The following is a 14,552-nucleotide window of genomic DNA, read 5'->3' on the forward strand; positions in this document are numbered from 1 at the left end:
ACTTTCAACTGCCCTTGCTTGCCAAAACCTAAGAATAGAAGAAATGAGGTTTTAATTTTGGAGCAAAAGGAGCATTTTATCACAACTATGATTTAAATGAAATTTCCTGATCAGTTTCATTCCAATCCGAAGCTGGATTCAGACCCGTTGAACCCGTGGAAAATCACTGCCTGTACCGGGTACGAGGTTCACTATAAGCTTTGGCATTCTCCTGCACCCGCACTGTCATTGTAGCCAAGTGCAACAAAGCCAGATCTTTTCACAGCTTATGATTTTCAAGCATTTTCAACTGCTGTCAACTGTACGAAAACAAACCGACTTCCCAGTCAACTCAGAACAGCCTGTTACAGTGCGAAGTGAACCCACCTGAAGGAGGATTCGGCTGGTTCCTTCTTCATGACCTGAAGCAGTCTCGTCAACAAGCCTCTTTTCCCATCACAGACCAGACTCCTAGAGCGTGTGAAGAAATTGCAGCATGAGTGGAAGGGCTGGCAAGCACTGTACCGCGCAGGACACTGAATCCAGTCTCTTCTCCAGAGCTTTCAATGCATCAGATATACAGTACATACATACAACATTCAGAGCATCAAATATACAGTACAAATATTATTTAACTTTCATTGCTAGTTCTGCCAGTGGAAGAGTTCTCCTCACTGCCTTTGCAAACACCTGCAACGTGACTTCCAAATAAATCCTAAAGAAAAATTATTCATTTCCTCTCAATTTTAATGATTTCAAAAATACCAATTCAGAGCTTGTAGGAATTAAGAGATTAAAGAAAAACCCCACATATACCACATTTGAGCTTAGGCATGAAAGAAAAATACACCTTTTTTCCTCAACAACGGAAGCTCTAAGTTCCATTTAGGAGGCAGAGCAATATGGAAACCTAGATGCTACATGAGGGAGCTGCCTTCTGCATGGACTGGTAAAAGTATAGAGGCTGTAGAACTGCAATACTATTTGTATTAAATAGCAAATTCAGTGGAGCATCTACCTACAGTAAACTCGTGCAGAAGCAATGCCTTGATCTCCTCATGCATCAAGAAAAGCAACACGGAAACGAAATGCTAAGGGTGGAAAAGAAACCAATTTTAGGCCAGAAACTGAGCAATGCTGCCTGTCTGGCTCCACAGACCATCTAGGACAAGATGCTTCAAGTGGCACTCTTCTACTCAAAACACACCCCAGCAGGCACGTTCAGCAGATGCTCCCAGGTTAATAGCCACGTGCTGTATCAGCACCTTTGCTGGGCAGACAGTAGACGGTTGACAGAGCCCTTGTGGGAAGTGTTTTTCTTGCAGTGTGATAGTCTGTTCTACTAACCCTCGAGAGGGATGAGAAACTTTGCAGGTTGGAAAAAGCTGTGTACACCCTTGATCCACTTCCTTTCAGTGTGCTCCCAACAGGGGGAATTTTTTCCCCCTAAATACTTACACTTTTTTTGAACACAGCCAGAAAGGTACCTGTGCTTAGAAGGAAAAGATCCGAGTAACACAGACACCATTTCTGCCCAGTTAGGCACAGTATTATGATAACAACTATAATCTAGAAATCCTCTTAGAGAATTCCCTTTTGAAGTGAGGTAAACCTGCTCTGTGCAGACCAAGTCCCTGCTGGTGCTCTGGAAGCATCCTGAGAACTAAATTCTGCAAACAGTATTTCACCTTGTGAGGTTTGTACATCCACACCATGTATTAAAGAGCTTATTAAAATCAAAATAGTCAATCTAACAGATACTCAAATATAACACTAGAGATTCTCTAAGTGGTTTACCATGTTAATCTAATTTAGCTTATTCTAGTTATTAGCTGCTCTTAAAATAAAGACTCTGAGCAGACACACTTAGATCTGTTTATGCAGACTGCAAATGGACATTACGTGTGCACAGACGGCTCCTGAATCTCAAAACTAAAATCAGTAGCAGCAATTCATGCATTAGAGGGACCCCAGGTTACTTTCCAGGTCTGTCTGCAACGCCTGTGGTGAGAAAGGCCAGACAAACAGACCTAGCACATCATAACGAAGTCTAGGCCGTGAACACAAATCCCCTATTTTAGGTCACTTTTGTTTTTAGAGTGCCTTACTATGAGCAGAAGCACACTTTAGATTTGCTAATGACCACAAACATAGAATCATAGAATCACAGAATTGTCTAGGTTGGAAGAGACCCTTGGCATCATCGAGTCCAACCATCTACCCTACTCTACAAAGTTCTCCCCTACACCACATCCCCCAACACCACATCTAAACGTCTCTTGAACCCATCCAGGGATGGTGACTCAACCACCTCCCTGGGCAGCCTATCCCAGTGCCCGACCACTCTTTCTGTGAAAAATTCTTTCCTAATGTTCAGCCTAAATCTGCCCTGTTGGAGCTTGAAGCCATTCCCTCTCGTTCTGTCATTACTGCTGAAACACATCACTGACATTAAAGCAAATGAGGTGGACAGAAGGACCTCCAATGAAACAGGTGACAGCAAACCTCCAATATAAGTGCCTGCAAAACAGTAGAAGCTGCTGACCTAAACCCTCTATCCCTACTCACCTGTCTGTGTTGACAACTGCATCGACTTCAGGGATGTTGGCTTTGTGGGAGATTGCACTCAGCTCATTAAGTTCTTGGCTGTTTAAAAGGAGATACTTGTTCCTAAAGGAAGACAGTTGGGGAGTAGGGGAGAAAAACATGATTAATTCAAGAGGCAGGCAAACATGCAGTTTCCTGAAGAGTAAAGCCCCGTGCCTACAAGGGCTAGAGGACTCGGCAATCGGCTTTCACCTCTCTGGTTCTTTACAGCCGTTCACACTCCTCTCCACCGCAGCACGCTCCGAAGTTAGGCCAGCTAGCTGCTGTTTTATAAGCCTCCTCCAAAATTTGCCAAATGCACGTTTCAACATTGACCAGCTGCGAGATGCTGGTTCTTTGTTGACCTGTTCAGGATCTTATGGTTTATTTTGTGAATATTTCCTTCAGATGGCACTCGTTTTTGAAAATCTCAGCAACTTTTTGCTTTAAAGTCTGCTGAAATTCAGCAACCTTTTTCTTCCTACAGTCTTTCTTTGCCGTATAGTGACTATGCTCCTTATCAGTAATAAACCTCAATTAGAAAGCAGAAACTGCAAAAAGTACTCGATCATCCCAGTATTTTGTTACTCTGAGCAAATTGTTTAGTCGGGAAATATTTAAAAACTTCATGAAATGCAGAAAATAAAACAGGAATGGATATAAACCCACAAAATTTGCATTAAATGCTTTATTCAAATACTGAACTTTTCATAGTGAAACCCAATTTATCTGTAAATTACATTAAATGCAGAACAAGTCTGATAAAGTAGAAATGTAGTCCGGAGGCTCATTTTAACAGACTCCTTGCCCAGTGTCAGTGTGCTGCCTTAGAGCCCTCCTACTTCAAAGTGCTCAGAATCAGACAGCAAAGATTTATTTACAGGCAACCGAAGGGAGCATAGGATGCTGTGGTGAGGGTGTGCAAAGACTATTTATCAAAACATAGCAACTACACAGAGGGTAAATTATTAGACCAGAAAGGCGATGGGGATGCTGTCTTGCTTCAAACATTATCTTCCCAATTAGTGCCCACTGAGGCTGCCACTTGAAGTTTCTTTTGATCTGGATCAACAGGTTATACAGCCTCTCTCTCCATGCAATAAACAGTTCTGCAAGTTTGGTTTATACACGATTTTACTGAAGTTAATATTAGTATATAAGCACTTGCTCTCATCCTGTCCTCAGCTAACTCAGCTTATCTGTGATTTCATAGAAAGTTCACGTAACTATTTGTTTAAAAGCCCTAACCAGATTCCACACATTCCACTTGCTCAAATGCTACAGCTGAAAGCTGTTTTCCGTTTAAAGAAGCCCGAGATCTTTGCAGTAATGACTTAAGCAGGAATATCATCTAAAGAGATTGTATTGGAAAACCTGGAGTGATTCCTGAGCAAACAATGTCTTGCATGGAAGGTCAGCCTCTCCTTTATGTTTACAATACTTCCCAATCAAAAAGGCTGATATGTTCAATATGTATATCTAACAATAATAGATAAAACCTACACAAAAATATCACCCTGGCTGTACATAAGACCAGCGAGGCAAGAAGTGAAGGCATATACATATTTAGTATACTCCACCTCAAATACAGATGTTTGTAAAGAACAAGAAACCATCTTGCAGAACTGAATTAGAGCAACAAGACATTGATAGAATGCGAGATACGATTCTGCAAGTCAGAACAGAGCAACGAGTACCTCGGTACCAGCAGAGGAGGTGTGCTTCTTGAGTAAAAGCATTAAAAAAAATCAAAACAAGTGAAAAAAACTGCACCACCCCCCAACTACTCCAGCAGACTCAAGCTTCGTAAGTATGTCTTTTGAAAGCAAACAGAAGCCTTCTTCCTATTTCCAACCCAGGTTCCCAATGCCTAGCTGACAGATAATTGTTCCTCTAACATCTTCCCATCCAGTTTAATCAGGTCTTCTCCATTGCTGGCATTTAGACAGCAATCACACCTTCCCAGCCTTTTACAAAGGCAAAAGAGTATTGATTAATCTCTCTAGAGGTATGTTGTCATTCACCCTCATCTTCCAACAGCCTTTGTTTCATGCTTGTTCCACCCTGAATTAAATCTGAACGGGTCCCCACAGGGTTCATGTGCTCTTGTAAGCACACTGGCTCACTACCAACTCTCAGGGAGAAGACAGATAAACAGCGTCATGAAAGCTGCCTCCTTATTTCTTCAGCCAAAAAGTGTTGACTCATCCCATGAATGTTTCAGTCCGGTTCAACATGAAGCAAAACGGTCCATTTTTAATCATCACCAGACATACTAAGACATGCCCATTGGAGAGCATATCTGTAGCCTTTTCACACTGGGAGCTGAAAGGCACATCAACATCTGAATCGAGTTTAAGGACAGTACAATGTTCCATTCACACGGAGCCTGCACCGTGCCTAGGACACCCGCTGTAACTGCAACCAGGCAAACAATACTGCCGAGCCACAATCCACCACAGCCTTTCATACTCACTCATGGTGATCACTAAAGCTCTGAAGAAGCCTCAAGAACTGTATCTTTAAAGTGATGTCCTAAAAAGAAAGAAGAAAGGTCAAAAAATTTGCTTTAGTATTTTTGGGTATCATTAGTGACCAAGCTGACACGAAACAGCTAAACTGAAAACCTATCCAAATCAAACCCATTTGGACAGCAGAGCAAGTGACTTGCATAAATGGAGAAGGCTGCACTTTGCAGGCTTCCCAAAATAGAACAGACCTGGAGACTGCCTCCAATCTTATGCATGCAACGGTTAATATTTTCTTCTCAGTGCAAAGGCAAAAAAGCTCATCACTGTATTGACTGATTTAGAATATCTAGGTTTGGAAAACAAACAAAAAAACCCCAAGAAACACCCAAACCAACAAAAAACCCACACTCCCCAAACCTGACAGCAATCCATTTTTTGTTCTGTGCCTCTCCTTGCTAGACGCAGTAGCCATCATTTCCTTAAGTTTTGGTCAACTTCTACCTTTGGCCTCCAGGGACCACTGGACTTACTCCCTTCCCAGTTCCCAGAGAAGGAAGAGGCTAAATTGCCCACATGAGCAAAGACTTAAGTGAAAATAATAATTCACAAAACCCTGAATGCTACCATTCATTTATTCATTCAATATTCATATTCATTCAATTCATTTATTGTACAAGCACCCAGTTGCTCAATAAAACTCCTCAGAATTATATGATAAGATAAAAATCCAATCCAGAATTTAGAAAGTTACTCACTGGGCTACAATCACAATTTTGATTGTGTCCATGCAGAACAAGGACTGATGCCGAATGCTTTCTCCAGATCAGTTTGTCAAACAAGTTATTGAGGCCAGGAATCAGTTTGAACTCTGCTATCATTTTATGAACCTGGAAAACAAAGAGAAGTACATACTCATTTGCTGCAGCCTCAAATACGGCTATAACATAGTCTGGTAAACAGATGGGCACGATTACATCATTCTCTGACGACAGAAAGGGTGAATTCTTTTATCAAACAGCACGTGTTTGTGATAACAAGCACACTAACCATGGTGTATCATTAAAGTAGTTTCCATTTGGTGGACCTGGATAGAAAACAGACATTTTGGTTGAAAGCTGTGAGCCAGTGCTTCAACTAACCACTGTGCCTCTGGAAGCAGCTTTGGACATCTGGAGATCACTTACAGCACATTGAAAATACTTCTATACCCAACTTCTATGTATCACAAAACTAAGCTGCGAATATTCCGCTGCCAGCCATCCACTGAGCGTCCTTTGCCTTTCTAGTTCGCACAGCTGAAGCCGAGGTAGTCCTCTGAAGACAAACAAACGATCGATACCACTTTTGTTTAAGTGAAGGAGTTCTGAGCAAAGCAGAGTCCATCGGTAACAAAACCACACTGCAGTTCAAGCAATGTTCCTTCAGGTTAAGGGGAACTTGAGCTTCCTTAGAGAATGCTCAGATGAGAAGAAAATGCCAAATTACTCAGGTTTATGTATCAGTCTGCCTGCCAAGCTACGACGTGGTACATCATGACGTATTTGAGACCGTCTATAGAGTTACTCAGGTAAAAAAGCTAATCATTTTGGTGTGAACAGCTGATAATACCTTCAGTCCAAGTTTTGATAATTCTGATGTGAGCAATTTGGAAGACGAGGAATAGGAGAAGTACAAAGTGGGACGAACTCTCATCAGCTGTAGGCCTATGACAAGCAGCACGCCTTGAGATGTAGTGCAAATGAAAGCCACGCGTGATTGGGAAGCCCAACATGGTGTAAAAATTAAGTGCCCAAAGCAATAACGGACAAGTTCCTTAAAATCAAGTCACGTAAACAATAACCCAGGTCATCCCTGGGATGCAGAATTACAACTAGCGGTATTTCAAGCAGATCACTCCATTTTGTTGTATTTCCTCAAATACCTGAATTAATCAAAAATATCTGAAGCTGACACTATTTTACTGGTTTTCATTCTTACTGTCTGCAGCATAGCTGATGGCCTTTTGCATTCCTCTTGGCTACAACCAACTTTCCCGCCTATATGGAAATCACATTCTTGTTGCTGGGCCATCTCCCAGCATCACACCTGAGGAAGCACGAAGCTCCCACCTCACCCATACCGCGCTGACAGATGGCAGTCCTTCCGTGCTCCCCTACTTTACAACGCTCTTGGATGCTTTGATCTAGTCATAAGCCTCCAACAAAAACAGCTCTGAGGAATCTGTGTGAACAAAGCGCTCCCTGTAGTGCCCCCGTCCCTCGGTGGCCAGCACGGTGGCCAGCACGGCACGAGCACAACAGGATGAAACCAAGCGTGCGAGCTGCCTGCAAGAGCCTTGGCGCCTCACTAAATGAGGACCTCTCTATGCTCATCCTTTTAACCTGTAAATCTGCTCCTTTCCACACAGAGCATCATCTGCTGACTCCAAATGACTCATCCCTAATTTCAAACGTGTTTAGTTTGCTTAACTCTAAGGTCTCACCTGATGGAAAGCTGCATGACAAAGCTCCTGAGTCACAGTCATTGCCTTTGGATCATGCTCTCTCCCAGACCCCAAACTCATTACTACTACTCAGCCTGGGCCGCCAAGACAATCCCTGCTCTATATTCACCCTTCAAACGCCTTTGATTTTTTCCTGTCGCTGCCCAGCTTCACGTGAATTGGTCTATTGCTTTCTCACTACTAAAACTACTATAAGCTTTACTGCGTGTAGTTTGGTTCCCTATAGCAGAAGCGAGTAAATCAGCTGACTGCCTTTCACCACAACACAGACACGCGAGACAGCCTAGAAAAACACATGAGGAAAGTAGTTTAGGGTGTGACCATAACGAGAAGGAAGCAAAGGCACAAATCTGCAGTGAAACACCACTGATCCCCAAGGCTGCGATCATCCCCAATGCGGCGGCAGGTAGGAGCCGAGTCGCTGCTAGCACAGTTGTCAGTTTATGCAAGTTACCCAGCAGTCAAGTTTAAACTAAGGATTGAGAGTAAGCGTTCAGCAACAGGTTGAGTTTGTTAGGAAGCTGCATCATGCTTCAAGCAAACGCCAGACCATTATGCTGATTATCATAGTGGACTGAAGCAGGTTTGTGATGCCCTTTAGAAATTCTATGCGGAATTATTCCAATATAAAACCAGTAAGACTTTTGGCTGCTCAGACTGGAAGACAGGTATCACAGATCCTGTGCTTTTACTCCCTTGTAGAAAAAGAGATAACTATCATGCAGGTGAAATGCTTGTCAGCCAGAGTGCTACTGCAGACATTGCCATTCCCTGCTTATTGGGGCTTTCCACGTAGCACAGCCCAGCTCTAGTTCTTAATCTGACTACCTCTCAGGAAGGGGAATGGATTTGTGTCTGCCAGATGACTCCTTGAAAACTTTACACAGATTAAGGAATGGAGGATATATCACGTGCTTCAAAGGCAGTGGATTTCACAAAGTGAGCTGGCTTCGGACAAAAAAGCATTTGGGAATGAACTCCAATCTTTCAAGAATTCAATTCCAGTCCTGAACCAGCCCTGGAGAAGGGAACTGTGTGCCAGCTTTATCCTTAGACAGTTTCCCTGTTTGCATGGGGGCAGAAGTAGCAGAGGAAGAATAAAGACTTTTTTCCAGGAAATTTAAAAAAAAAAATAAAAAAGTCAGCTTCAAAGTCAGCCATTTCAGCAGAATACCTTCTACCTTGTCACATTTGACAGTAACACACTGGAGGTGACCCAGGGAGTTAAGGAAGTGAGCAGCTCCAGCTCCCTGAACAGACAGCAGCAGGATGAGCACAAGGCTCAAGCAGTTTCTGCAGTATCTATAAAACTGCATTCCTGTGGTGAATCAGGCAGGGATAAATTATCTGACTTGATACAATGGAAAAAAAATATTCCTCCTAACAGATCCATGTTCTGGTAGTTCCAGTTATGTCTTGGGCTTTTTTTTTTTTTTTTAAAACTTATTTTATGCCCAATCAAAATAGTACTTCTAAAAGGAATGACAACAGGATTATGAATTTCTTATGGTAGCGACTGTGGTTTCTGCAAGAATCACTAGTTTCCTCTGGTTACAACTGTACAGAATCTATTTATTTTTAATGCTGAGCATCCATTTGTAGGTTCAGAGTGAACAGGTTAGTTATGTTCAGGACTACGCTACAAATGTAACTCTATTTTAAATTCAGATTAAGAGATTTAAGAGACTGCCTGTGGCAAGTATTAGTGACTCCTATACAATGGGAGGTTACTAGCAAAGAACAAAATACTCAAGATAAATTTGCTCAAGCAACAGCCCCCTGAACACAGCTACTCTTGCCTAATACTACAGCCCTCCAACAACTCTGAACAATTTGATCCTCCCACTCTGGAGGGCACCCAAACGCCCCTGCTATTCCAAGCTGCTCTGCTGAGCTGAGCAGACTGCCAGCGTTGGAAACCTGTCAAAACTGCACCAACGGATTGCTTTTCTCTTCCCTTCACAATATGCTTTTTGACCCGTTTAAATCAAACTACAGCCCAGCTGCAGCGATTGGTTCTCCATAAGCCTATGTGAGGCCGGGAACAAATTATTTTTCATTTTCAAAGCAAGAAACGCAAAAGGAACAGGTGAGTGGGATTTCTAGGCAGTGCCCAACGCAGACAGCACTGAAGTGTATCCTCCCAGCCGAGAGTTTAACACCACACTCACTCAGCCAAGACGTGGGAACCTACTGCAAAAATCCCCCATTCACAAATCGCCCCAGAGGATTTCCAAAAGTGAAAGCAGCCAAAGAGGGGGAAGGCTTGAAGGGGTTCGGTCCAAGCGGGTCACCCGTGCACCAGGGTGGGGAAGAAAGCCTGGCTGCAGCATCTAGGTGCATCCAAACGCTTCCTCGCACACAGAGCCAGGCTGCCTCTCCCAGGAGTCACGCTCCTGCGTCCGTCCTGCACTGAAGCAGCAGCTCTGCAGAGACTGACCACCACCACCCGCCCACAGGTCCACGCTTGTGACAAGCCCTGCCCAATGGCGCATGGTGCGCAGCAGCCAAACACTGCCTGTTTGTTTGTGCATCGCCGCAATGATGGGATTTGCCCAGCTTTATGCCTTGAGCTTTGCCCTTCACATTTCTGTGTCCGTGACCTAATTAATGAGCACTTAGGTTTAAAGAGACACCAACTTTTGCATGCGTGACCGTTTACAAGTGCTCACCTGATTCCTTTGTCTCCCCATGAGCAGCACACAGAGAACATACAACACCTCCAGCTTGTACATAATCTCGTGCATTATCTTCATGGACTGTGGAAGCTGTGTTCGTGTCGAGGAGTTGGCCAATCCACTTTCATCCGAAGACTCTGAACAAGATGGCAAAGATGTGAGCCCAAGGCAGCTTCAACAGGAAAGGATTGCTACAGTTATTACTTTTACACCAAACCACTGCAGATATAAGACCGCCACGTCTGCTTGAATCTTCTTTTCAACTAAAAATAGCGACATACAACAATAACCAATTTGAATGAAATGCTACAGAAGAGAAAAAAATACAGCTGGAGTTTTTGAGGAGACAAAATTAGATTTTTTTTTTTTAAATGATATAATTTTTCCATAATAAGCTAAATGGCATCATCTACCTAAAGTAAGTAGGATCACCTATATGAATTAATAGACTGCTGCACCAGAAAGCACAAGGCAGAAAAGGTAATAAAAGTAGGGGTGAGATTATCAGAAGCATTTACTATTAGTCTATTTTCATTTCATACCTCAGTACCACTACACTCAGGCCACAGTTAAATAACTTTCATAGCCCTATCTAGAATTATACTGCTAAGGGCAGAAATGGGATATAACACACCACGATTGCAAGTGGAAAACATGACAGAAATCATGAGTGACACAGAGAAAGTAAATAAGGACACAGTGAAACTTGTAGGTTGCAGTTCAAAAAGGAGTTAGTTATGTATTGCATAAAGAGCTAAGTGATGAACTGCCCTGCCACAGGATAGCGTGAATGCTTTTTGAACGCATGTGAAGAAACAGTAACGAGGCAAACATGCAAAGAAAGGAAACTATCAAAGGCTAAAACGCATAGACACCACCTCTGACTCACAAGTCCCTAAGCCACAAGCCACTGGAGACTCAGGCAGTATTCTGGGAAAGGACATCTAGGTTTAGCTCTTGGCCCACAACATCGGTTGCCGAGCAGTCTCCACCAACTTGGTGTGTATAAATGTCAGATGCTGTTGGAGCACTCACATACCTCATTTTTTGTGTATTTTCAGAAGTCTTAATAATTAATTGCTACAAAACTAATGAAGCTGGATAAGGAAGAAAGTTTTCCCAGGAAGCACAGAAGCAAAGATTTAGATATCAATATTTTGGGATAATACTCATTCCATTACTGAATGTTTTGAGTTAGAAGACATACACTGCCTTCTTGTAATATTGAAGGGTGAAGAAACAAACCAGGTGTTTGCTTCAAGGTGCTTTCCTAAGGTTTTATTAACACTTCCACGCGATGACCTGGAACAATTATTTTTTTCCAATTAACTTATTTAGTTTTGCTGGAACTACCTTTCCTTTTTAAAGACGGGACTGCTTGCTTGGCACAGCAACTCAAGCCACCAGCCTAATTTTAAAGCAAAATGCTGGTAAAGTCACTTACCTCAGATGCGTGTATTTATGTCACTCCAGGGGAAATTAGTTGTGAGGATGTACAGCATTACAGTGTTATCTAGGTGTGCAAAGGGCACAGTTTGCCTTAGGACATTTCCTTTTGCTTACTTTAGTTCACAAAAAAAAAAAACAGCGCTACATGAGAACAAAACTGGAGTCAGACCTAAATGCTGACATATCCATCTTTCATGCAAGAAAAGGGGAATCAATACTGATTGAAAGGAAAAGCAAAACATGGCAAACATGGCAAAGGGTTAAGATATGCATCAGCTAATGATGGCTAGAGGAACACAAGCCAGATACCTGTACTGCTCTGCTCTGCCTCTTCATTTGCCACTCGCATCAGTGCGTCGAGTACTAGTGCGTTGTCTAGCCAGGTGTACCATTCTTCCAACTCCTGGAGGAAGCTGGAAGTACCTGTTGTTTCAGACACCTTCCGTGTTGCCAGTTTGCACAATCGCTCAATGAAGCCTGGAATATTCAAAAGCGTAGCTGAAAAAGAAAAAATAATTTTATTATGATTTAAGGTCACCAACACAACAATCATGAAATCCTCTATACCACAAGGTAATAAAACATCTACATTAGTAATACAGAAGAGTACACAGAAACAAATTCCATCCTGTTAAAAAGATCCAGAGATGGAAGAAGTCGGTGCCCTCTCCTATTAAGGACTGGAAGAGCGTACATACCCTAAGCGTAATTCAATTGGCGTTAAACCGGTTTGTGTTGGACTTACACTGGAAAAAAGTTAGTTCTACCCTACTCTAACTGCTTGTTTCCAGCCAATTCCCTTTTGCTGGTACTGCTGTTTTCCAATCCACAGCAAGTCAATATCAAGGAACCGATCTGGCTGAAAATTAAGCTGGCAGAAATAAAGCAGCAGCCCTTGGAAGGGGCAGCTCCACCTCCCTCTTCCTCTCTGCGATGCCACCTCCTTAATTTTACCTCCTGTGGTGTTTGTCTCATAGCAAATTGAACTAGCTCACTTCAGTAGCTGGGCGGAAAGCTGTTAGCTTTTTAAGTACTAGTTTCCTGAATTAGTTCATCATGGAGCAAAACAGATGGGGAACACATGACAGCAGCCTTAAGTTAAAAGGTTTTAATTGTTGTGGAACTGCATCCCTTTGAAACAGCAGTTCAAGGCAGAAGTCACTGGTTTGCAAAATGCTTGAGGGGCTTGGGGAGGTGCTGGGAGTGGCATTTTGTCCTAAAGTTTTCACAGAATAACTTCATTATAAGACCTGTTTATTACAGATACATGGCTAAGTCTTCAATTCACCACAATGCAAGTAGAAAAGGAGAAAGAATTTGGCCATGAACACTATAGGAAAGAGTTGTGAGATTCTGCCCTCTGGTATCATCTCTGAAAGAATAAGCTCCCTGATAAAATTTTTAAAATGGAATACATTTTACAGCCTTACATACAGTCTTTAATTGTGCAAACAAAAAATGATTAGTTAAACATTTGCTTGGCTAAGTTCAGCTCTGCGGGATCCAAGCTTATTCAGTTCAACTAAATTAAATTAAACTTTGCACCCACACCTACGCGTACTTGTCCATTGCTCTTTACAAGCAAGCTCGTGCGATCACAGGGCAGAAGACAATACACCCCCTTTAAAGTTTTCTCAGCTTCTGCCTGCTGTATGATGCCATCCATCTCTCCCTGGATACTGTAGAGGTGGCAGCGGTTACAAATGAAGCTTTGTTGTTCATGGCTAACATAAAATGTTATAAGATGGGAGAACCAGCTCCAAAACTCCTTTTTGCACTTCCCAAAATTGTTTGGCACGGGCCTATGCAAACATTTGCTTCAAAAGCCCAAAAGCTTCTCAGCATAGTAAGAGCTGAAACAGCAGATCCTACGTTTAAGAGTACTTAAATCTCTTAAATTCATACTCATCCTTCTAGACAAGACTTCTGCATCTGTGAAGTACTCGGGAAAACAAGGAAACCTGTACTGTTCCCAAAGTTAAAGTTGAGATCAGACCCACAGATTTCCAAGGCTGGTGTGGTCAACATGATTAATATTAAACACACTTTCCTTGTTGATAAAGAAAGACATCCTGCTCAGGACAATGTCAGATAAAATCAGAGAAGGAACAGCTCCAACAGCAACCACACTGCGTGCAGTTTTAGTCCAGGAATTCATATTTTTAATGAGGACACAGAATTACTGAGAGTTGCTAAATGGAAGGCTGTGGAAGTGACAGAGGGATAGAAAAGAAACCAAATTATTTTACGCAAGTCATTTCAGAGAGGGCTGAAATGACAGAAATTAACTCACCTAATTACCAACACCATATGAAATTGAAAGCTACCAGGTAAGTTTCATTAATAGGAAAGATTGTTTCCAGGAAACTGCTTGAGGAAAGTGAATGAAGAAAAATGCTTTATAAAAGACAATGCTTACAGTATCCTCTAGAAACATACGCTACAGATGTGACACTGCGAAGAGGGAAACTTTAGACTGCTGAGATTCCTCTGCATTTGTTCACATCATAACAATTACCTTGATTAATTTCCGCTCGTGAAGGACCCAAGTTTTTTTTCTGCTGGGCATTTTTGGCAAGAAGTGTGTGCTTGTCATCGCTTCCTGTGTCAAGTTCAGAAATGGTGACAGCAAGGATCCTGCAGAAGTTCGCAAGCTGCTGCTGATCAAAACTCGACACAAGGCTTGCAAGATTGGGAATATCATCCAGTTGTATCATTTCCTGGAGGAGGCAACATCAACTGAGTAAACTGCACGTGATATTCAATAAGGGAACATAAACATAGCCAGAAGACTTCAGCTACAGCTCTTCCCTGGTGAGATCTGTATGTTATTTCAATGTTAGTAAAACAGAAGCAAACAGGCAGTGAAATGTGAAGAGCCTGAGA

At 42.3% G+C, this 14,552-nt stretch overlaps 1 protein-coding gene across 1 annotated transcript in view; it reads right to left on the reverse strand.

Moving 5' to 3' along the window:
- TRPC4AP (transient receptor potential cation channel, subfamily C, member 4 associated protein) overlaps nt 1–14,552 on the reverse strand; it is a 29,242-nt gene that overhangs the window by 5,088 nt on the left and 9,602 nt on the right. Inside the window, exons 7-14 of the mRNA XM_009892109.1 lie at nt 14,185–14,386; nt 11,976–12,164; nt 10,212–10,354; nt 5,792–5,923; nt 5,042–5,100; nt 2,548–2,649; nt 367–450; nt 1–28 (exon numbers count right to left, since the gene is read on the reverse strand). Coding sequence (XP_009890411.1) covers nt 1–28; nt 367–450; nt 2,548–2,649; nt 5,042–5,100; nt 5,792–5,923; nt 10,212–10,354; nt 11,976–12,164; nt 14,185–14,386 — 939 coding nt within the window. The remainder of the gene's footprint in view (nt 29–366; nt 451–2,547; nt 2,650–5,041; nt 5,101–5,791; nt 5,924–10,211; nt 10,355–11,975; nt 12,165–14,184; nt 14,387–14,552) is intronic.

Source organism: Charadrius vociferus, unplaced genomic scaffold, assembly GCF_000708025.1.
Source record: "Charadrius vociferus isolate BGI_N301 unplaced genomic scaffold, ASM70802v2 scaffold409, whole genome shotgun sequence".
Lineage (NCBI taxonomy): Eukaryota > Metazoa > Chordata > Aves > Charadriiformes > Charadriidae > Charadrius > Charadrius vociferus.